General features: G+C 40.4%; 1 protein-coding gene across 9 annotated transcripts in view; it reads left to right on the forward strand.

The window, feature by feature from the left end:
• odr4 (odr-4 GPCR localization factor homolog) overlaps window positions 1–24,738 on the forward strand; it is a 94,335-nt gene that overhangs the window by 52,579 nt on the left and 17,018 nt on the right. For all 9 annotated transcript variants that reach the window (XR_013887859.1, XR_013887860.1, XM_080195690.1 and 6 more), the window contains 4 exons: window positions 2,599–2,680; window positions 13,181–13,366; window positions 18,518–18,544; window positions 20,530–20,586. Coding sequence is in view for 7 of the 9 variants with exons in the window: in XM_080195690.1 (XP_080051816.1) it covers window positions 2,599–2,680; window positions 13,181–13,366; window positions 18,518–18,544; window positions 20,530–20,586 (352 nt within the window). In the remaining 2 variants the exon portion in view is untranslated. The remainder of the gene's footprint in view (window positions 1–2,598; window positions 2,681–13,180; window positions 13,367–18,517; window positions 18,545–20,529; window positions 20,587–24,738) is intronic.

A 24,738-nucleotide genomic window follows, 5' to 3' on the forward strand; every position in this document is an offset into this window, starting at 1 on the left:
TCATTCTTTCATTATTATTGGGCCAAAAAACCTGGACCTCCCTAGCTAACAGCATTGCAGGTGAATCTTGAAAAGATTCAGGAATCAGACTCACCACGAGGGCAATTAGCGTTGGGCAATAAATGATGTCCTTGTCAGCAAAGCTCAAATACCATAAACAAAAAAAGAGCCCCTTGTTTCCTTCACAGTCTTCAGTGAAACCTTTCCGCATATATTCATAAGCTCTTTCATAATATTCATACATTTCTTTTGGAAACATTCTCCTTAAACAGTGGTAAGACTAACCACTCAGATGATGAAATTCCCCACCATTAGATATGCATCTGCTTTTCAAACCAAACCTGATGAATAAATAAAACTAAAGGGTAGTAAAAGACAGAAAGAGAGACATTCCTGAGTAAATTTAGCATCCTATAAACCTCAGATAAGATGTCTCAGTAGGATGCTGAGTATCTATCATTCCTCTGGGTAAAATGTAGCACAGTAAGAAGTCTCACAACACCAGGTTAAAGTCCAGCTGGTTTATTTGGTAGCAAATGCTACTAGCTTACAGGGCTCTGCCCCTTCGTCAGGTGAGTGGAGTGAGTCAGGTGAGTGCAGAACTCCCCACTCACCTGACGAAGGGGCAGAGCCCCGAAAGCTAGTGGCGTTTGCTACCAAATAAGAACATAAGAAATAGGAGCAGGAGTAGGCCATCCAGCCCCTCAAGCCTGCCCCGCCATTCAATAAGATCATGGCTGATCTGTCGTGGCTCAGTTCCACATTCCAGCCCTCTCCCCATAACCCTTAATCCCCTCGCTTATCAAAAACCCATCAACCTGCGTCTTAAAAATATTTAGCGAGGCAGCCTCCACCACCTCTATGGGCAGAGAATTCCAGAGATTCACCACCCTTTGAGTGAAGAAGTTCCTCCTCAACTCCGTTCTAAACCGCCCCCCTTTATCTTGAGGCTGTGCCCCCTAGTCCTACTATCCTTTCTGAGCGGGAAGAGTGTCTCCACCTCTATCCTATCCATCCCATTCATCATCTTATATGTCTCAATGAGATCTCCCCTCATTCTTCTAAACTCTAACGAGTACAAGCCTAGTTTATTCAGCCTCTCCTCATAGCTCAACCCCCTCAACTCCGGTATCAGCCTAGTAAACCTCCTCTGCATTCCCTCCAAGGCCAAAATATCCTTGCGTAAGTGCGGTGACCAAAACTGCACACACTACTCCAGCTGCAGCCTCACCAATGCCCTATACAGCTGCAGCAAGACCTCCCTATTTTTATATTCAATCCCCCTCGCTATGAAGGCCAGCATCCCATTAGCCTTCCTGACCACCTGCTGCACCTGCAGGCTGGGTCCTGTTGGACTTTAACCTGGTGTTATGAGACTTCTTACTGTGTTTATCCCAGTCCAACGCCGGCATTGCCACATCATAAAATGTAGCATACAGCTTTCTATCATTAATAAATAAACTCCTGTCTGTCAAAGCACATGAACTGATCGAACATACGTTTGGAGAAAGTTTGCAATGCACACTGTTGAATCCGTAGTTTCATCCTCAGCATGGATTGGGAAAGCTGTATGATACATTTTCTAGAGGTCTTAGATTTAAAAAAAACTTTTCCTTGCAAACTAGATAACATCAAATTTTTATCTTCATAGGAGAAGCCTGAATTTCCACTTTTAGGGTATATTAGGAAATGGCTGCGTGTCAACAAATAATATTGCTTTGCATCCTAAAGCAGGAGCTCCACACAAATTCAGGGGATCAAGAATAAATGTTCCAGATCGACTGCTTGAACATCTGAAGTACCTCAAGTTGTTGATAAATGATTCAAAGTTTCACTTAGCATTATCAGCCTACACAAACATTCTGGCTTAAGCTATCAGATGTAATGTCATTCAGAACATTGTCCAATTAGGTCTTTGAAAAACACCTTGTAATTACTAATCAGCTGTGAAAAGTCATTGTGCTATTCTTTTGTCACATTTGATGTAAGTACAACTATTGAATAAGACCATGTGATTGCCATGGACAAAACTTTAAAGTATTTTAAGGCATGATTCAACATGTCTGCCCCTATAAAAATATAGTAAGAAGTCTCACAACACCAGGTTAAAGTCCAACAGGTTTATTTGCTGGCAAATGCCACTAGCTTTTGGAGCTCTGCCCCTTGGTCAGGTGAATGGGGAGTTCCACATCAAGCCTGTAAGAATATAACACTCTAATGGTTGATGAGCTTCACAAATGATTTTATGCTATTCTTAGTTACCGCAAACAAAATGTTCCTTCACTTTTAATTGTAAAATAAATTTCAGCACTTATTCAACTGCAAGACTTGCTTTATGTTCTGCTTTCTTCATTTTCTAAACATAACTCAGTTAACGTTAGGTGATTTTGTTTGCAGAAAAGGAGGATTAATATAAAGGTTGTATTGTGGTATGATGCTTGCTATTTGATCTGATTGCAGTATTTTGGTTTGTGTGCACAGAATAACAGATGAACTTCATTAAGTGTGCTATTGTCTGTCAAAAAATAAAGTATGGTGTATTCCCTATAATGGCAATTCAGATGTAACAGCTAATCATGCCAAATACTCTTTTACCAGGCACTAAAGAGAGATGTGCTGAACACTGTGTTTGTCCGCTGTCAAATGGTATTTGAGGACCAAATTCTGAACAAAAATGTTGGTAAGTAACCAATAACCCATTGATTTCTCCCACCTTCTTTAATAATGTCAGACTCTTAACTTTTTTTTGATTGTGTGACCAGAATAATACTTAGGAATTTCAATAATTAGGGATAAGCAATAAATGCTGGCCTAGCCAGCGATGCCCATATCCCATGAATTAATGAAAAAACATCTGATGAACAGCTGAGGTTTCTGCTTAACGTTAATGTCATCAGTGATCTATTAGGCACTCCACGTTTTATAAGTTTGTTGCTCTTCATTCCCTGGTATTTGATGTCCTCCTGGTATAGAAACAGACATTTAAGTAGAGTGATTTTTTTTGCCATGCTCTGATGCTTAGTATAGATACTATCCCTTTTCAGTTGTAACATGCTTAATTGATGAAAGATGTGAACTTTCAACAGTAGCGAACTACCTCTGGAATATTCCCTGACTCGTTAATGAGAGGCTTGGAGGATGTCATATGGTTACTCTGCATCTAGTTCAAAATAACTCTGCAAGTCAGTGTCCCAACAGTTAAGACAGCCATAGTTTACCAAGCAATGAGAAGTTTACCATCAATGTGTGGTAAATTATGCTATTCTAGATAATTAATCTCTAGTCAGTCTGTACAGCTTAGATATTGCCAAGCAGCTCGTATGCTGTCCAAATTCGTATGAGTGTTGTGTATCTTTACTGGGAGAAATTGCCTGCTCTATTTCAGGGAAGCAAGAGCTCAAACATAGAAGGTTTCTGCTATAAGAAGAGGGAATGCTCAGCACATTTACAGCATCAGCAGAGAGAAATTGACCGATCGTTTCAGGCTATTGACCTTTTGTGAGAATTGTTCTGATGAAAGGGTCATCAACTTGAAATGTTAATGCAGCTTTTTTCTCTCCGCAAATGCTGTCCAACCTTTGAACATTTCAAGCATTTCCTGTTTTTATTTTAGATTTCCAGCATGTGCAGTATTTTACTTCTGAATTTCTTAGGTGATTTGGAACTCTTAAACATAGGTCTTAGTATGCATCAGACAATAGTCTAACCAGAAAAAAACAAGGATAGCATAGCCCAAAGGTATTGTTGCTGAAAATGCAGTTAGATGAATCTAGATAATTTGCAAAAAGTAAACCATATAAAGTATATCACTTCTCCGTCTTTTGGCTAAGATCAAGCACAAGATGGGGTATAATGCTTTATCTTGTCAGCTTGGATCTTGTTTGCCTCTCTTATAGGGAACTTGAATTGCATTAAATTGGATTTTGAGTTTAGTTTTAGGAGCAATCAAAAAATGGATTTGGGTTTGCCAGCCCATTCTGAATATTAGCTTAAGGATGGAGTGAAACAAAATTTAAAATCATATAGAGTATATACAGATGTTTTTAAACATGATTTTAGTTACAATACTTCTTACAATATAAAAGCACATATTTAGCTATGCTTGGGGGTGGGGGGATAGAGGAGATGGTGGTGGGGCTGCCAAGTGTGTTGGAACAGTTAGATCCCTAGATAATGAGGATTCGGGCTGTTCCCCCTCCTTTTGGGGAGCTGCCCCCTTTTTCTTTGTCCGAACGTAATTTAAGTTTGTTTACTTGTTTGACCCAAAAAAGGTGTGGATGAGGACTTGAGCAGCCTGTGAGCTGAGGTAGGGAAAATCAACCAGTATTACAGATGTAGAAATTAGTGCTCGTAGTGATGGTGTAAATATGAGGTCAAAAGCTCACCACAATACCAATGTGACACTAAGATTACAAACAAACTAATTTAATTTCAGCTTGTTACTAAGAAGAGGAAAGGAGTGAGTGCATAGGGAATAGTATTTGGAAACAACATTTTTTTAAATTCATGGGATTGGGGGATCACTGCCTAGGCTGCTATTTATTGCCTATCCCTAATTGCCCTTGAGAAGGTGTTGATCAGCTGTCTACTTGAACTGCTGCAGTCCATGTGGCATAAGTACACCCACAGTGTTGGTAGGAGGGAGTTCCAGGATTTAATCCAGTGACAGTGAAGGAAGGGCGATATATTTCCGAATCAGGATGGTGAATGGCTTGGAGGTGAACCTCCAGGTGGTGGTGTTCCCATGTATCTGCTGTATTTGTCCTTCTCGATGGTAGTAGTCATGAGTTTGCAGAGTGCTGTCTAAGGAGGCTTAGTAAGTTCCTGGTGCCACTGAGCGCTGGTCACGAAGGAAATAATTGCCTGTGGGTGGGATAGTAATAAAGCAGGCTGCTTGTCCTTATTGATGTCAGTTTTTTTTATTGTTTTTGGATTTGCACTGGAAAATGGTAAGTATTCCATCATACTTCTGACAAATGCCTTTAAATGCTGGGTAGGCTTTGGGGAGATGAATTACTCACTTCAGCATTCCAAGCCTCTGAACTGTTCTTGTAGCCACATGTGGCTACTCCAGTTCCTTTTCTAGTCAATGGTAATTACAGGATGTTAGTAGTGAGGGATTTTTGGTTGGTAATTCCACTAAATGTCATGGGACAATGGTTAAATTTTCCTTTGTTGATGAAGATGGTTATTATTTGGCACTTGTGTGATGCAAACGTTACATGCCAAAGCCTGGATATTGTCTAGGTCTTGCTGCATTTGGGCGTGGACTGCTTCAATATCTGAAAGTCACGAATGGTGCTGAATACTTTGCAGTCATCAGCAAACGTCCCCACTTCTTATCTTATGGTGAAATGAAGGTCATTAGTGAAGCAGCTGAAGATGGTTGGGCCAGGATACTATCCTGCAGCAGTGATCTCCAACCTTTTTAAATGCAAGATCACTTTTAGAATCTAAATGCAGCACAAGATCTACCCTTAAATACTTGACTTTACTATAATCCCCAAAAATGTATGTAGTGCACAACACTCAACTATTCTTTGTGTGACACTTCCACTTGCACACAGTCTGTGAATGCTGTGAAGTCTGAGTCGTAGTTTGAGATGGCCAGTCTCAAACAGCCCATCCGATGGACATCTATGAGATGAGTGTGTTACGTGGACTTGATTATTTTCATCTGGGGAAAAGCCAGAGGTATGTGGAACCAAAGTAGGCCTTCTCCTTGAGCGTGCAAGATGTCAGAAGAAGGTACTTGCCTGTTTACAAGTCCTCAACAACCTTTGTCCTTTGACCTAGCTTTCATTTTGCATTGTGATGAATTCCATGCCAAGTCTACCGCTTTGTTCAAACACGTGCTGTAATTTTGCTGTCAGTTCTCCAATGACCATTTGAAGAAGAGGATTTGAGACAAATATAATGATTTGTTCCATTTGTCTACCTACAGAAATTGTCTGTTGAATTCCTTTTTCAGTTTGTTCGGGGGGGGGGGGTCACAGAATTTGTTTGGGTGCAACACTTTCCGTTTGACCTGTTGTTGAGTTTTCTCCAGATTTGGAAAGTGCTCAGTAATTTTGCTGTTTAACTGGGAGGATCACAGGCTCAGTTTTCAGTTGAATGCATTCACTGCACTGATCATGTGTGACAAGACTCTGTTCTTTCCCTTCAGTTCATGATTCAATTTCGCGCTAATGTCTGTAAGAAATGCGAAGTCCAGCAACTACACATTTATTTGACAGCTCACTGTATGCCTCATTTCTTGATTTAAGAAAGGTGACAATTTCAGGGAGGCAATCTAAAAATCTGTGGAGGAACTTTTCCTTGATTTAATCACCTTACATCTGCCTGAAGAATTAGCTCACCCTGAGGAATTACTCACCGTAGGTGGCCTCAAGCTCATCGAATCATGATTTGAACAAGCATTGTTGCAGAGCTTTGGCATGAATTGAGTTGACAAACTTGACAGAAACTGTCATTACATGAGAAAAGTCAGTAACCTTGCTCACGAGCACCAGTTGGTGAGTAACACTGTGGTAATTGACAAAGAAGAAGAATTCAGGATCATTTCCGTGAAGTGCAACAAAGCCTGCATTGACACCCAGCATTGACAGTGCACCGTCAGTTGCGATTGAAACCAGTTCCTTGATTGTAATGTTTTTCTCAGTCATGTACCTTCTGAATTTGTTGTAGACATACTCACCTCTTGTCTTCTCTTTGAGTGGCAAAAGACTGAGAAACTCCTCCTTTGTTGCTGAGTCTTTGAATGTTGTAAAAAAAGAAAACAATCAGTTAGGCCATATTCACTATATCTACAGATTCATCAAACTACAGTGAGTAAGTCTCGTGATATTTGCTGAGGCTCATCCTCAGACTACAGTTCCACCCTTCTGATTGTTAAAGCACCAAGCAGCATGCTCTTGATGACTAACATAATTTCATTTTCGTTTTTCAAGTCTTTGACCAAGGTGTTGGCAGCAACTGTCAGAGCCTCCTTGATGACTTTGCTATTGGGTGAATGGTTTCTTATGTTTCACCAGTAGATAGTGAATGCAAGAAGACACCTCTGGGCTAGCCTTGCCCTTAGCCACTGGTTTCAAGAAGAGTGACTGCTGAGCTTTCAAAATTCCTTTTAACTGTCCAGCCTTTTTTGTATGAATCCGCTGTTTAAAGGGAAATTTTCTTTTAATTTTACATGTATTGTCTTGTGACGCCATTCCAATTTGCCTCTTTTACTCTGCTACACTCTGGTGACAAATGCTGTTGTCTTTGATTAACTTGTTAAAAGAAATTCACGTTCCCATTCTTGCTGGAAATGGTAGGTTTTTGCCCTCTTGGTTGTCACTGGCTCCGCACTTGTCATTTTGACTTTAGAAAATTAATCTTAGCAATGTGAAAAATGAAAGGGCCTGTTTATTCTAAGGTTCAGTGCGGTTTGACAATAGGCAGTGAGCTGACAGCTGAACAATGGTCGCAGTAGTTCACTGGTGAACATTTAGCTCATTTAAACATAATGAATTTCTGACTGGTCTGAGTGCCGACATTTAGCTCAGTTTTTTCTTAACTCTGCAGCACCTTGCATTATAACCCATGGCCACCACAGAATCTGGGCTTTTCCCACTCTCTTTTATACTTTTTAAATGTTAAGATGGACTGTTTAAGACACTAGGATCGATTTTCTTGATTGTGGTTGACTGGTTGGAGACCACTCTTATAGTGATGTCTTGGAACTGAGATGATGGATCTCCAACAATCACAACCATTTTCTTTGTGCAAGGTATGACTCCAACTAGCAGAGAATTTTCCCTCTGATTTCTACTGACTGCAGTTTTGCTAGGGGTCCTTGATGCCAAACCCAGTTGAATGTTGTCTTGATGTCAAGGGCAGTCACTCTCACCTCTCTTCTCACAATGACCTCACTGTTCCCAGTACTAATCAGAGGAAATTTCTGCACATCCAGTACTGGTTCACGGATGAGCAGTCTGATAATTTAGCAATGGAGGAATAGTCAAAAGATGGTGGTGAGGTAGAGCTGTGTGCTGTCACCTTATACATGAAAGTCAAAGCCTAACATGTAGATGAGAAATAGGGAAGAACTAGGGATAGATCTTTGGGGACATGAGAGGTAATGGTATAAGAGATGGAAGAGTATTTCTCTGGCTATGATCAGATAACAACGTGAGAACAGACCAACTCAACTGGATGATAATGGAGAGGTGCTGGAAGAGGATGGTGTGGTCAACAGTGTCAGAGGTTGCAGAAAGATAAGGAGGAAAAGTTTATCTTTTTGGCCTGATTTTCATGGTTGCTGACTCCATTACATTCTTCTGCTGCAGTAGTGGACATGGTGTGTATTGCTAATACTAATCATACAGGCCACTGTCGTCTCTGCAGGGTCAACCTGCCCTACTCCACTATAATTCTTGGTTGTCCATTTGCAATAGACACACCTTTAACATTATATTCTCAATAATGTACTCTTCAAATTCCTCCTGGACTTGACCTCCATATTACCGTGGACATTAGTTTGTTGATACTCTGCCCTACCTATATAAATTTTATACAATGTGCACAAGAGCACCAACTTCCAATCAACAGTTCCTCCATTTATGTCCCTTCCGTTCTCCATTTACTACCAAGGTGTAACTTCCATAAAATCCCTACTGTGTAGAAGGGGTCTGCCCTCTTCTGTTTCCACTTAAACTGCTTCTGTTTCTTGTAGAATCTTCTCGCTTACCACCCCCAAAGGCTTTATCACTTCCCTATTGACCCTTTCAGCCACAAACCCCATGCAGTTCAGATGGAACCCATCCCATTAGTACTGTTCCTTTCTGTCCTAGAACTGGTGCCAGTGTCTCATGAAAAGGAACCCCATTTTCCCAGATCAACCCTTTAGCCATCTGTTGATTTCCCTGATCTGTCTGCTCCAATGCCAACTTGCATATTCACTTGTTAAACATTCCCGAACAGTGTGAAGTGGCTGTAGGGAAAACATGTAAGATTTCAGTTTTTATAACTACAGCCATTGTGTACAAAGTGAAGACCACTATACTTGGGCTTTACAAGGTTCTGGAATAACTACACTTGGAAATTTTTGGTGCCTGCAAAATGAAGAATACTGAGTCTCTGAAAAGGGAAGGGGTCCTAATTTACCCAAGGGATGAATTTTTGCCCTGATTTGGGAACAAGAACAATGTGGGCAGGCATTTAATTTAGTGCTGCCAGCCATGCTACCAACTTGCAGTCACCGTTCTGAGTCAAGTGATTTTGCTCAGAAATCTGCCTGATTCAGATTTATGGCCACTTGCTGTCAGATCACCTAGGGCCAGTTTGGAGTTGTTTTGAGGAACCAAAGATTCCATAATGATCCAAAGCAGCCCAGTGGACAGAAACAGCAACACGGTGGGAATCGGTCATGGCCGTGCCATTCAGTTAGAAATGGTGCATGGCTGAGAGATTTCATTTAGATCTAGATTTAGATTTGAATTATTATTGTCACATGTGTTGGCATAAAGTGAAAAATATTGTTTCTTGCACACTGTACAGGCAAAGCATACAAAGAGTAGGAAAGGAGAAAGTGCACAATGTAGTGTTATGATTATAGGTAGGATGTAGAGAAAGATGAGCTTAATATGAGGTAGGTCCATTTCAAAAGTCTGGTGGCAGCAGAGAAGAAGCAGTTCTTGAGTCATTTGGTATGTGTCCTTGGACTTTTGTATCTTTGTCCCAACGGAAGAAGGTGGAAGAGAAAATGTCCAGGTGCATGGGGTTCTCAATTATGCTGGCTGCTTTTCCAAAGCAGCGGGAAATGTAGACAGAGTCAATGAATGGGAGGCTGGTTTGCGTGATGAATTGGGCTTCATTGTAGTTTCTTGCAGTCTTGGGCAGAGCAGGACCATACCAAGCTGTGATACAACCAGAAAGAATGCTTTCTATGATGCGTCTGTAAAGATTTGTGAGAGTCATAGCAGACATGCCAACTTTCCTTAGTCTCCTGAGAATGTAGAGGCATCGTTGGGCTTTCTTAACTATAACGTTGACATGGCAGTCCAGGACAGGTTGTTGGTGACCTGAACACCTAAAAATTTGAAGCTCTCGACCATTTGCACTTTGTCCCCGTTGATGTAGGCATGGGTATGTCCTCCACTACATTTCCTGAAGTCGATGACTGTCTCCTGAGAGATTATTGTTGTCGCACCAGTTCACCAGATTCTCTATCTCTTTCCTGTACTCTGCTTCATCGTTGTTTGAGATCCAACCCACAACAGTGGTGTCATCAACAAACTTGAAAATCGAATTGATGGGGAATTTGGCCACACAGCAATTGACACACAGACACCATCATGCAAACAAAGTTAGTAATACAACTGGTTTGTGTGTGCTCCATCACTGGGGAGGGTTGTGAGTTTGCAAGAATCGGGATCAACAGCGGCAGGTCCCTTAAGAATTGGGACGCTGAAATTTGTGCTCGGATTAAGGGAAAACTCAAATCTCTCAACACTGCCTGCAGTGCCATGCCAGTCACTGTTCCAGTTGCTGTGCCTTGAACTTCTTCATCTCTGGCTCATTTTCAGGATCAGCAGCTTCTCAAGCATTGCATCTTACCTGATTTGAGAGAGCTGGGAAGCTCATACAATTTCAAACAAATTAGATCTTGCAAGCACAAAGACAGTAGAACGTGGCTCCATTGCTGGATTCCCATAGGTGCAGGATCTCATCACTTGAACCCATTTGACCATCAGGGTGCCAAGTGAGATTCATCAACAAGAAGGGCTTCCATTCCCTAAACCTTCAACTGATACACAACAAAAGCAACATCTTTATGCACGTGTGCACTGACTAACCTTGCAGCTGCAGTTATCAGTTTGACATTTAAGTTTAAAATCTTGTACTTTGGGCTTTGATGGAAAGTAATGGTTGAAATTGGGACACCATCATAATTTTCTTTTCCTTTTACTGTTAAGAAATAATAAACTTCATACAAAGGGTAGTGGCAATCTAGAACTCTCCCCCTGAATAAAGCTTGAGGATCAGAGTTGAATAAAAATTTAAAAACAAGAACTAATGAATGTTTGTTCAGTAAGGGTATTAAGAGTTATAGTACCAAGGCAGGTAGATGAAGAGTTATGAAACCAGGGCAAATAGGTGAAGGTAAGATACAGATCAGTCATGATCAAAATGAATGTTGGAACATGCTCAAGGGGCTGAATGGCCTGCTCCTGTTCCTATGCATTATATAGCTTTCCTCATCCTCCAACTGTCCAAGATTTTGCAGGTCTTTATGTCACTACCAAATTCAGTGGATGAATTCTCAGGCAAGGATGAGAGATGACTATTGATCTCTTTTCGGGACCCCCTGAGACAGAGGTGCTACTACCAAAGCCAACTGCATACAAGGGCCCTCAAAATGCAGGTCATCAGGCTTCTGAAGATGCAGTTCTAGTGTCTGGCCTTATTGGGTGGTGCCCTGCTGCAAGGATCATCTGCATTGTGGTGGTCCGCTGTGCTCTCCATAGTATGGCTGTCCAGGGAGCTGGACCTGAAAGAAGATTAAGCATTAAATCAACCCACTTCTTTGGAGGTGGAGGAGAAAGGTACAAAACAGAACGGCACTCACGGTGTACAGGAAGTTGGCTGGAGCTAGCTCAGGAGTCAAAGCTCTGATCAGGATTAAACAAATGCCAATGAATACCTGATCCAGGCATATTTCTCCTGAGTGTGATTCATCCAGCAGCACCATGTTCTCTGAGACTCACTTTGATCTCCCTTTCAGAACACATTAAAAAAAATGTAGCTTTAAATAGAGCCATTCCTGCCACCAATGGATAACACAGTAAAAAGTCTGACAACACCAGGTTTTAGTCCAACCTATTTATTTGATAATATACTCGCAAGCTTTCGGGTTAGCTAACCCGAAAGCTTGCGAGTATATTATCAAATAAATAGGTTGGACTAAAACCTGGTGTTGTCAGACTTTTTACTGTGTTATCCATTGGTGGCAGGAATGGCTCTATTTAAAGCTACATTAGCTAACCCGAAAGCTTGCGAGTATATTATCAAATAAATAGGTTGGACTAAAACCTGGTGTTGTCAGACTTTTTACTGTGTTTACGCCAGTCCAACGCCGGCATACCCACATCATGACCAATGGATAATGCATGGTTTTACCATTCAAAGACTAGGGCTTCCCTTCAGCATTTCTTCCTTCATTTGCAGTCATGTTAAAGAATCAAGCTTACATATAGGGAGTGTGACTCAGCATTTCCAGTGTTATTAATACATTACAAAATATACGTTTTACTAGTGCACTGACGAATGCAGTGGCTTTCTGTCTCAGCCACTTCCACATGATGCCTCAGATGAGGCTGCTTCCATGTTGTAAACCTCTAAGACTCTACGAAATGCAAGCGTGTTTGCTTCTGGCTGTGATCCATTAGCAGTTGTCATCATCATGGAGATTGCTGCTGGCATCAATTAAGCAGTGGCCAAGGAAGCTTATGACGATGATGGTGCAGTGTGAAGGTTGGCACCCCATCCTCATTGGTGACTGCCTCAGCCTTTAGATTAGCACTCTGGATTGCAGTAGGCTGCTGACCAGTCAATGTTCCAGAGCATTGCATGTATTTGTGCATGTCAATGCATTGTTCCTGCATCTGCTCCTTTTGCTGTCACACGTGGCTCTTCATAAAGATGGCCAGTTTACTCCATCCCTTCAATTACAGAATTCAATATTTTTTCACTTTCACTTCAAGGTATATATCACTCTCCTCATGTGGCATCATCCTTGGACTATTAATCCCACCTCCTCATGTGGCTGTAATGATGATAAGCAAGGGCACCCTCCTCCACTGAAAGCCTTCTCACTTGTATTCTGTGCCCTCTTTGCTTGCGAGGACTATAAAATAGAGATAAGGTAATGCTGACCTCAGCTACAAAGAATAAAATCAGTTTCTCCCTTTCTTCTCTCTCACATCATTGCCTGTACCCCAGTCTATCTATCTATATCTTTGTCATCAAACTGTTACAGTGTAATTTGGAACATAGAAATTTGCATTCTTGCTGAACTGGTGATATTTAGCATCCATTATATTATGTACATTGCTTCATTAGATTAGGCATTATCTCAGGTAAAGTATAACATACATGTCTCATTTAAAAATTAGTTTTATGTTCTGTTTCTCACCAGAGGGCGATTCTTCAAACCTCAAAGCTCCACACAGGATATTTGCCTCAGTCTTGCCTTCCGGTGTTGCTTTTTGTGATTACGGGTTTGCAGATGAGGGAAATAAGGAGCTGGAAGAACGTTACAAGGAATTGTTGGATTATGACCTAAACCCAGCACAGTTGGATAGAGTAGAAGAAGCCATGTTGGGTGAGTATTTGCCCACCTTTACCATGTAAATGCTGGCAAACTGTATTCCTTCAAAATTGAGGTGATTATGTATCTAACAGTCTGTTCGCTTGCAATTACATTGCTGCATGTGTCTACACTAAAAATGCTTGTTAAGGCTCTGAACTAGAGATCCACTTAAGTTTACTTTTTGAGCTGGTTGAATGGATTAAATGATAATAGTGATGCCTCCTTTGTTATATTTGAGCAGTCAGAAATTAAGTAATGGTTAATAAATTTGCAAAGATAGATATATGTTTTAAAGCTTAATAACAAAAAAATTCTGCTAACAGGAGCTATACTTCAGTTAGTATTAATTCAGCTTTCTGTGGACGAGCTCGGAGCTTCTTATGGGAACACTGCAACTTTATTTTTTTGTGTAAGCATCTTGTCAAATTGATTTTAAAAGGCTTTTGCAGATGCCTTATCCTCAAGCAATTTATCCATATTAGCATAGATAAGGTAAGAAATATAGCCAAGAAATTTTGAGGTGAATGTCAGATAGGAATTTCAGTGGATTGCTGTAATGATGGTGCAGTCACATTTGTAATCAAGATTACAAAAACATTAATGGATATTGAACACATACCTGTTGCACCCCAAATGGCAGGAAAGTAACAAATGGAATTTGAGTTAATGCGCTTAGGGAGAGCACACAAAGCTAGGGAACACATATTAAATAGAAGGACATTGAGAAGGGTAGAGGAGGTGAGAGACCTTGGAGTGCATGTCCAGAAAGGTGCCAGGACAGGTGGATAAGATGGTAAAGAAAGCATGTGGAATATTTCCTTTGGTAGACAAGATATTGAACACAAAATCAGGGATGTATTTCAGGAACTGTATAAGTGCAGGTTTAACCAGACCTCAAATTTTGTGTGCAGTTCTGGTCACAACATTACAAAAAGGATATAATTGCTCTGGAGAAAGTACAGAGGAGATTTACAAGAATGTTGCCCAGACTTCAAAATTGCAGCCATGAGGAAAGATTAAATAAGCTAGGGTTTTTTTTGCATCGCAGGAGGGGTGACTTAATTGAGGTATTCAAAATCGAGCAATCTAAATGAAGTAAGCAGAGAAGATCTAGCTGAGGGGCAAATACCAGGAGGCATAGATTTAAATAGATTAGTAGAAGAATTAGAGAGGATATGGGCAAAAGTCTATTCACTTAGAGAGTCGTGGGCATTTGGAATTCACTGCCCAAATTGGTGGTTCAGGTTGAAATGCTCAACTTACTTAAAAGGTACCTGGATCTGCACCCAAAATGCTGTAATATGCAAGGTTGCGGACCAGGTGCTGAAAAGTGGGATTAAAATGAGCAGCTGGTTTCTTTATTACTCTTTTTTTTGGCTGATGCAGATACAATGTTGCCGTAACCTTTCTGTGATCCATTGGTCCCCCATGTTGTGTTAACAGGAACTGTGTCTAGTTTCTGGCTATAACAGGAAGGTAAAATTTAGTCAACTAAGGGAAACCTTCTATTGGAAATGATGATAGTCATGCGCAACAAAATATCATTTTGTGATGCAAGTTTTGGCAAAATAAGGAACCTGTAGCCTTGAACAAAGTAAACGGGAAGGGAGCAATTAAAGATGCATAACAAGTGCAATGAAAAAAGACCTAGAGCATTATTTCAAGTTGAATAATGGCTGTAACAAGGTAGATAAAGGTACAAACTGGAGAAAGACATGTTTATAAAATAAACCTTACAAAATATCTAAAATTCTGGAAAGGAGAGACATGTCAAGATTTCTAAGGAAGAACAAGCTAGAAGACCAACTGACTTCCTTACCTCTTCTGATCTTTGATGTGTAATATATATATAATGCAATTTTAGATTTCTACTTCATGTTTCTTTAATTCTTTATGATCAGATGATTGGCCAAAGATGTATGTAGTTGCGTCATTTGATAAATTGATAACTATACAGTTAAATCTGGTTTAACTTGAACAGTTTTGGTCTTCATGCCACTTCATTCTGTAATAATTGTGTAGCGTTGTAACTATTCTGAATTGCACAGGAAGCATGTACTCATGGTTTTCTGTCTTGATAGAACTTTGTGTACTTTTGTCTGTATGAAATATACAACTTGTTCTGTGTTACAATGATTAGTATCATTGAAATTTTGCTCCCTATTTGCTGAAGTTTATTCATATATGGAGACTATCAAGTAAAATAACAATGCCCAGGATTAGCAAAGCATTCTTGCATGATTGCCTGCTCATAGGAATTGTCTTGAGTGTGGAACCATATGGTTGCATACACAGTATAAAATTATGTATGGAACCATATGGTTGCATATGTAGTCTGCAAATTACAAATATAAAATTCATGTTTTGTAAAAATTTAAGATTTTACAGCAGATCTTGTTCAGCTACAGCATTAAAGTTAGAACTCCTTTGTTCATATAGATCTTGAACATTGGCCAGCTCCCACAACACAAAACTTAGAAATCAAGATAAGACTTTTATGGGAAACATTCATGAGGGTCACTTCTGCATTGATCTAAATACCTGTAGTAGAATTAATGATCAGCAGTTTGTTCAGAATCATAACTCTTTACGCTGCTTTGTTCTCAGAAGTGAAACAATGGAGAAGGTGGAAGAAGGTGTATTGGCCGATATTAGACATTGCTAAATGGCTAACAATTGCTGCCTGTTCATTAAGCAGAATAAAAAGTCTGACAACACCAGGTTTTAGTCCAACCTATTTATTTGATAATATACTCACTAGCTTTCGGGGTTACCCCCTTCGTCAGGTGAATGGAGAACTCTCCATTCACCTGACGAAGGAGGTAACCCCGAAAGCTAGTGAGTATATTATCAAATAAATAGGTTGGACTAAAACCTGGTGTTGTCAGACTTTTTACTGTGTTTACGCCAGTCCAACGCCGGCATACCCACATCATTAAGCAGAATGCAGACAATACAGCATCTATGATTGCAATTCATAACTCCAAAATCTCCTATTGGCTTTCCAGCATCAAAAGCCATTACACTGTCCATAATTGGATAGTGAGCTTTTCCTCTGGCCACAATTTGGCCAAGTCAGGGAAAATCATGTATGAATGCCTGTTTCCTGCACACTGCAGGCTTCTGATCCCAATTAGACCATAATGAACAGTACTACTTCTCACAAAGCGTGGTGAATTTGTGGAACTCAGCCTCATAGCCTGGTGGAGTTTGAATCATTAAATAGTTTCAAAAAGGAACTAAGTATATTTCTGATTCAAATAAAAGGTTAAACTAACATAGGGACAGATAAGGAGGCGGATTTAAGACCATGAAGAGATCAGCCATGATCTGATTGAATGGCGAAGGACACCCTTCCCCCGTCTTGTTCGCTTTTCTGTTATGGCTTAACTGTGCCTGAACCAAAAAGAAGTTGGAATTGAGAGCAGTTAGATTTCATATATATTGTCCATGCTTCCTGTCTTACAAATACCCCATTGGATTTAGCGCCAACTGATTGATGCACTACAGGTTGTCCAGAAGAGCTCTGGGCTAGCACCCTCCAGAGAGATGGGGCCAAACAGATATAAGGATAAAAGCTTAGAGAGTCATGCCATTAGCAATGCGCCATCAGCAAGTGAGCTTTCTGTGAGGAAGGGTGAGAGGTCCACAGTGGCCTCCATCTGCAGAGCAGATGGAATGTAATGAGGCCATGATGCGTAGCCTTATCGCATTGTCACTGAGGCGTAAGACTCCTGTACCACTCATTGAGGAGAGTGCAAGTAATTGAGGCCTGACCTTGGTGACACGAATAAGGTAATTCATCCTTTTGCAGCTTTGCAGGGCAGTTCTGTACTGGAGGCTCTGGGCACTGACTGCCCTGGAGACTTGTAGGGTTCATCTCCCTGCTTAGCCGCCACCTCCCATTTGGTGGGTAGAGGCCATCCCTCCTGGCCTACACTTAGTTAATCAGAACTCCCAGGGAGACATTATTGAACTTGTGCTCTGGCAGAAGTCACACATTTCCCCTGCCTAATCCATCTAACCTATACATCTTGAGCCACTAAGGGACAATTTAGCATATCCAGTTGACCTATCCTGATATCTTTTAAATATGGTACCTGGATATAAAGGTTGTACACTTGCCATCCAGCCCAATTTGCTGCAAAAATGTCAGGAAACCTTCTGATTGGATAATTAATTAAACCAGATTGCGTGGTCCCCATTCCCACCCTGCCACAGGACTTAATGATGTGGGTATGCCGGCGTTGGACTGGCGTAAACACAGTGAAAAGTCTGACAACACCAGGTTTTAGTCCAACCTATTTATTTGATAATATACTTACAAGCTTTCGGGGTTAGCCCCTTCGTCAGGTGAATGGAGAGTTCTGAGGCCAGAACTCTCCATTCACCTGACGAAGGGGCTAACCCCGAAAGCTTGTGAGTATATTATCAAATAAATAGGTTGGACTAAAACCTGGTGTTGTCACACTTTTCACAGGACTTAATCCCAGAAGGGCAAGTTCCGCCTATGCTGTATTTCTACCTATTGAAGGAGCATATGCAATGGGTATCCCAAAGTATTTCTACTACAAACCCTTTTCAAAAAGAGCAGTTTATTAGCTCTTAGGTGCATTACATCCCATTCAGTGCATAAGTACATAAGAGATATAGGTTAAGTATTGAAATTGCCTCAGGTGGTGAGCAGAGGAAAGAGTACTTTGGCAGATGGCCTGAGCTTAAAATCGGAAGTAGCTTTTCTTATCTATTTTACTTTCTCCAGGAGTGTCTCAACAATTTATTTAATAGTTACTCAGAGCGCATAAATGGACTTTCAAATTAAATGTCAAAAAGAGCAAGTGCTTTTATTAATCCTTTATAGACAAACAAAATCTTCCAAATAAACTTGACTTTCATTGTTTGTAGAAATATTCACCAGAACTTTTACAGCAAGGGTATAAAATGCAATATCAGACTGGTCAATCATGACACACTTTATTGAAGAAAGAAAATTCAGGCAGAACATCTATTTTGTACCCTCAGTAAAGTTGAAAGTTCCATATGATATATTTAAAGTAAATTTAATATGAAGTTCATGGATAAGGAATATGCTTCTTTACTATCCACATGTCTAACATTGTTCCATTTTTTATTATATTTTATACTTGGATGCAACAACTACAGAAGAGATGGGGGTCAAAGAAGAGGAGGGTAAGTTTTGAAACTGTATGATTCAATAAATGGTAGACTCTAGGTCCATAATTAAACAGTGAGAAGAGTGAGATAAACGTCTAGATTGTCTATGCATTTCGAAACAATGGGTGAAAAATGTAACTGTAATGGTTATAACTTTGAACTGTTAAGATTAAGACTTCATATTGAAGATTTGATTTGATTTATTAGTGTCACATATGACAATACAGTGAAAAGTATTGGTTCTTGCACACTATACAGACAAAACATACCATTCATAGAGAAGGAAATGCAAGAATATAGAATGTAGTGTTACGGTTATAGTTAGGGTGTAAAGATCAACTTAATGCAAGCTAGGTCCATTCAAAAGTCTGATGGCAGCAAGGAAGAAGCTTTTTTGTTTCGGTTGGTACGTGACCTCAGACTTCTGTATCCATTTCCTAACGGAGGAAGGTAGAAGAAAGAATATCCAGGATGCGTGGAATTCTTAATTATGCTGGCTGCTTTGCCGAAGCAGCGGCAAGTGTAGACAGAGTCAATGGGTAGAAGGCTGGTTTGCGTGATGGATTGGGCTATATTCACGATCTTTTATAGTTTCTTGCGGTCTTGGGCAGAGCAGGAGCCATACCAAGCTGCGATTAAAAACTAGAAAGAATGCTTTCAATGGTGCATCTGTAAAAGTTGGTGAGAGTAGTAGCTGACATACCAAATTTCCTTAGTCTTCTGAGAAAATAGTTATTGCAGCAATGCTGGTATTTTCATGTAACTTTATAAGCATATCCTATCTTTCTTATGATATCATACATTTACCTGGTGTAATATTGCATTTATGTGCAATACTATTCAATAACGTTTTGAAAAGATCATGTTTTCCCTTCGGAACTAGTCCATACCACAAGATAATACTAATTGTTACTAGGCTCTGACATAAAGATCATTTTCCCCCAACAATGCCTGAGGATTGAAAACAGCTACATGAGTTTTTGCTGAATACAACAACAACAACAAATGTGAAAGTTTGTTTATTGAAAAATTCTATTTTACAATACCCATTTTACAATCTGCTTTTCTCCCACAAGAATGCCAGACGAATTTCCCAAATGAGTAACAAATAATAAAAGGACAAGATTTAATGTGTTAAGACTTCTACTGTAGCAAGCAAACTGAAATCAACATAAATCAAGAATAAAAGACTTCATTGCATCAAACTAAAGAAAAGCCACTTTAGCATTAACTAATGCAACCAGGATATACCTTCTAACCTCTTACAGACTGCACCGCATCACTGCACTTCTGGCAGATGTGTAGCAGTACATAATCAAATTTAATGTTGTTCCTGGTTCTCCAGCAGGTTCTCTGCCTTGTTAGTTTGCAACTTCCAGTGTTCTTTGAAATCGTTCCACTTAGCCCGAGTTTTCCAAATCTGGCTTCCACCAACAAAGCTCACTTCAGTGACTCCTTGTTCCTTAAATCTCCAAAACTCCCATTCTTTTCCCTGGCTGTTGAAAAGAAAATAAATCTTTACAAGCATCCTGCTTCTCCATAGCTGCTTTGTTTCTCTCCCTGTGTTTCACTAAGTAATTGACCTTTACTGTGAGTTATTGTGTAAAGGTGTGAAAACTGTCACTTAATTTCAATAGGTTTCTGTTTGAATTTCAGCTCAATGCAACCAGACATAGCCATGTCTCTGAGCTGGGGTGCTTCTGGAATTTCCAAATTTTCCTTAAGTTAAAGGAGACATCTTAAAACATAACTATCTTGTAAAGGCCAGCATTTGTGACAATTCTCAACAACATATAGTGTTCTTGAAGTTTAAAATTTGTTGTTCCTCATAAGTTAATTAGTTTGAATCACTTGTGAAACATAGCCTATTGGCATTTAATACTCCCCTAGCATTCATAAGTTATAGAAAAATACAGTTAAGTGGATTGAAACATGATTGTATAGGAAATAAAGTTAACTTTGACTAACACAAAATATATTTTCTTTAATTAAATGACAAGACCTATCAAAGAAACCAGAAGAAGAGGAAATCATAGAGACTGGGTTTAAATACAAGGGTAAGTTGTATATAACTGTCATTTACATTCTTCCTGAAATTGATGATGCAAGAATCTGCTGGAATATAGATTTATAGATTTGTTATCTTCCAGTTTTCTGGGAGCAGGCTCTGATACCATCAATGTTTATCTGGGACTTGGGCGACTTTTACCGACCGTTACTGGAGCTCTCACTCTCTTGTAATTTTGATTAAAGAAACGCCCATCCACAATAAGCTCAATACAGGAAAAATAAAGCACTTTGAGGTGGCACAGCTCAGCATTTTAAAGCATGTATGATGTGCTGGTTATTAGATGGAGTGAAAATTTTTCATTTTTTGCTGGAGAGAAAAATATTACAGAATCATAGAATCCCTACAGTGCAGGAGAAGATCATTCAATCCATTGAGCCTGCACCAGCAACATTGCCAACCAGGCCCTACGCCATAACCCCACGTATTTACCCTCTAACGCTAAGGGGCAATTTAGCATGGCCAAACCACTTAACCCACACATCTTTGGACTGTGGGAGGAAACCAGAGAACCCAGAGGAAACCCACATGAGCAAACTCCATACAGTCACCTGAGGCCAGAATTGAACCTGGGTCCTTACAGCTGTGAGGCAGCAGTACTAACTAAAGTGCCACTGTGCAGCCCTTGTTTATGGATTTATTATCTTTCAGTTTATCCATCAAAGAGGACTTAATCTGAGGAAATATCAGTATTCCATTTGTCTATCTCAACTAAATTTGTGTTCATTCTCCCTTTTTAAAATATTAGACATGAGGGGGGATAGCACTACGCTCATCTGAGTGTTCTCTGAATCTATTCCGTGACATAATTTGGAGGGTTCAAGAAGCTTTCTATTTCAAGGACCTGATTGCATGTACCTCAGCCCAAGATGAAAAGCTGCCATGTCAGATAGATCTCTGAAGAGCCCTTATGATGAGAGATGGGTAAAACAATTTGCAATAGCACATTAACTGCCTCTGACCTTTGTGGGACAATAGGGCATGGGTATTATGGTGCAAAAGTAACCTCTGCCTATTAATTGTTAGCAAGCAGCACATAAAATCCATGCTGCCTGCTGATTAACAGGACTTTGCGTACAGCAAGTGCTACCTGTGCTGGTCATTGCCTGCACTCATGAAGTAGATGCCTGATATCGGGAGTCTAAAATGCTAATTAAAGGCTGCAAGTAGCTAGTACCTCTTCATGGGCAGGTGCATTGTGGCTGCAGGTCAAGTGAAAATAGTCTGTGTGGTGAAATTATTGAAGCTGACAGAGAGTGAACAGTAATATTCTCAAATGCTGCACTGGAGTTCTTGGTGCAGGAGGAGGAGAAGATTTTATATCATTTGTCAATGGAGCAGCAAGAATCCTTCCAGTCATCTGATAGCATGCAATGGGAGGAAGAAGGAAAGATTTGTACTTATTTGGTGTTTTTCACAACCACCAGACAACTTAAAATGCTATACAACTGACATACAGGCGATGGCCTAGTGGAATTATCACTAGACCATTAATCCAGAATCTCGGCTAATATTCAGGGGACCTATGTTTGAATCCCACCAAGGTAGATGGTTGAATTTGAATTCAATAAAAAATATGTGGAATTCAGAACATACTGGTAACCATGAAACCATTGTCAGAAAAACCCATCTGGATGGCTGATGTCCTTTAGGGAAGGAAATCTGCTGTCATTACCTGATTTCGCCTACATGTGACTCCAAAGCGACAGCAATGTGGTTGACTCTCAACTGCCCTCCAAGGGCAACTAGAGATGGGCAATAAATGCTGGCCAACCAGCAACGCTTATGAACCACAAATAAATTTTTAAAAATGAAGTGCTTTTTGAAGTGTCGTTATTGTTGTGTAGGAAACATGATACAAATATGTGTACACAAACTCTCTCAAACTGCAGTGTGCTAATGACAGGATAATCTCTTTTTTGATGTTAATTGAGGAATAAATATTGGCCAGGACAAGTGGGGTAATTCCCCTGCCATTCTTCAAAATAGTGGCCTATTTTGCATCCACCCATGCAGTTACATGGGGCTAGATTTAACATCTGATCTGAAAGACAGCACACCTGACAATCCCAGGCTCCATCAGCATGAAACAGTCGTGGTGGCTTTGGATTTTGTGCTCTAGCCCTGGAGCCCTTGAACAAACATTTTCTATGGATATGCCTTCTTGGATGTGGATATAGTGTTGAAAGATGGTTAATAATCTGACAAGAATTGTCAAGGTAAGAATGGTCTTCTGATTACAGAGCCGCATTAACTGTTGAATTCAAACTGCCTCCGTTCCCCACTATCCAGAGTCTTCAGCAAAGTATGATACAGTTCAATTGATATCCTTTACATTGCACTCTCATCCTGTGCACCATTACTGAATTCTCAGCTGCATCACACAGTAGCAGTCATTTAATGATTACATTATGCAAAGCTGTTGCAAGAGCCTTACTAACCACCTACAGATTTTTTGTAGGAGATGGTGGTACCATGACACTAGATCGTAGACTGCCACTAGAGGAGGAGCCAGGAAATTACATATCCTTTTGCCCGTTTCAGAGATGTTGACAATAACGGGATAGGGAAGAATGGAAATTGTGACTTCTTGCAATAATGACGGACGTGCCAAGTAGGATTTCATGCCTCCCCTAGCCCGCTGTTTATGGCAAGCTATTGATGTTCTCAGCTATACTCTTCTTACCCTCTGCTCTCTCCACGCCACAACCTAACCCTAGCACACTTTATTTTCAGCTTGTTAGCCTATGGAAATTCCTCAGTTAGTGGAGAAAGGTCATGAGTGATGATGAAGAAGATGTAGCATCGTTTTTCTTGCTCTTGCAGCCATTGATAGGCTAGGTTAGAGGGGGGACTCTGCATGTAGTGAATCACAAGCCTGCTTGATTGGTACACTGTTCACCATAATAAATGTTCACTCCATCTACCACTGAAGCACAGTGGCAACAGTAGGTACAATCTACAAGAGGCACTGCAGCAATTCATTACAACTCCTGAACAGCATCTTCTAAATCCGTGACCTCTACCACCCGGAAGGACAAGGGCAGAAAATGTATGGGAACATGACCACCTGCAAGTTTTGTTCCAAGCCACACATAACCTTGATATACATATATATATCTGTTCCTTCATTGTCACTGGGTCAAAATCCTGGAACTCTCTTATCAGCTCTATGCATATATTTGCATCACGTGGGCTGCAGTGGCTCAAGAAGCAGTTCACCATTACCTTCTCAAGAGCAATTAGGAATGGGCAATAAAAGCTGGCTTAGCCAGCAACACCCAGCACACTTTAATGAAAAAAAAACACTACAAAGTCGGGCAAGGAAAGAGGTTGCAACTGGTGCCAGTTCACTAGTGGTTATTTGCTGTTATTTGCATTGCTGCAAAAGACTTGGGTGTAGATTTCAATGGACCAAATGTTCCATCCCCCATGCATGAAACATTAATCATCTTAATCAGTGGAATCCACTATGAGTATCCAGTTAGCTCCATGAAAGAGGAACCTACAGAACTCTCACAGCACAACCATTTCCACATTTGCCACTCTTGTCAGTGTCCTTGTTGCCTGTCAGCTAGCAGTCCCAGACTGCTGCAGCTTGGGCTGAGATAATGCAGATTTCAGTCATCCCCTGTAGGCTCTTGCTCTATGAAGCCATTTGCAGTCTCCTTAGTTGACACTCTACAGCCGATCTTTCTGCCAAGCTCCAACAACTGGGGAAACACCTCAGAAGCATCAAGATTGGGAAAACAACCTGAAAGAAAGGTAATATGTGAGTGTGAGTCATTTTTGTGTAGTCTGAGATTTTGGATTTGACATTTACAAAGTTGAATTTGTGTGTGGTTTGCAGTCAGTTAGGGAGAAAAGCAAAGTATTGAGTGAAGGAGGGTACAGTGATGGTGATTGTAAGAAAAAAATATGAAACATGGGCTGCTAGTCAATCAGTACTCTGTGTTGTGATCATTGGAACTGCTCTTGGAGGTTTCGAGAGTGGCCTAGTACTTCGTGTTGTGTGTGCTTAATCCTGGACCAGCAGACGGACACCACAACAGCTCAGTGAATGGATTTGGGCCTGTGTCTGGGGGAGTTTGCGCATTCTCCCTGTGGTTGCGTGGGTTTCCTCCGTGTGCTCTGGTTTCCT

The sequence above is a fragment of the Carcharhinus amblyrhynchos genome, chromosome 9, assembly GCF_965287045.1.
Source record: "Carcharhinus amblyrhynchos chromosome 9, sCarAmb.v2.hapA, whole genome shotgun sequence".
NCBI classification, from domain to species: Eukaryota; Metazoa; Chordata; class Chondrichthyes; order Carcharhiniformes; family Carcharhinidae; genus Carcharhinus; species Carcharhinus amblyrhynchos.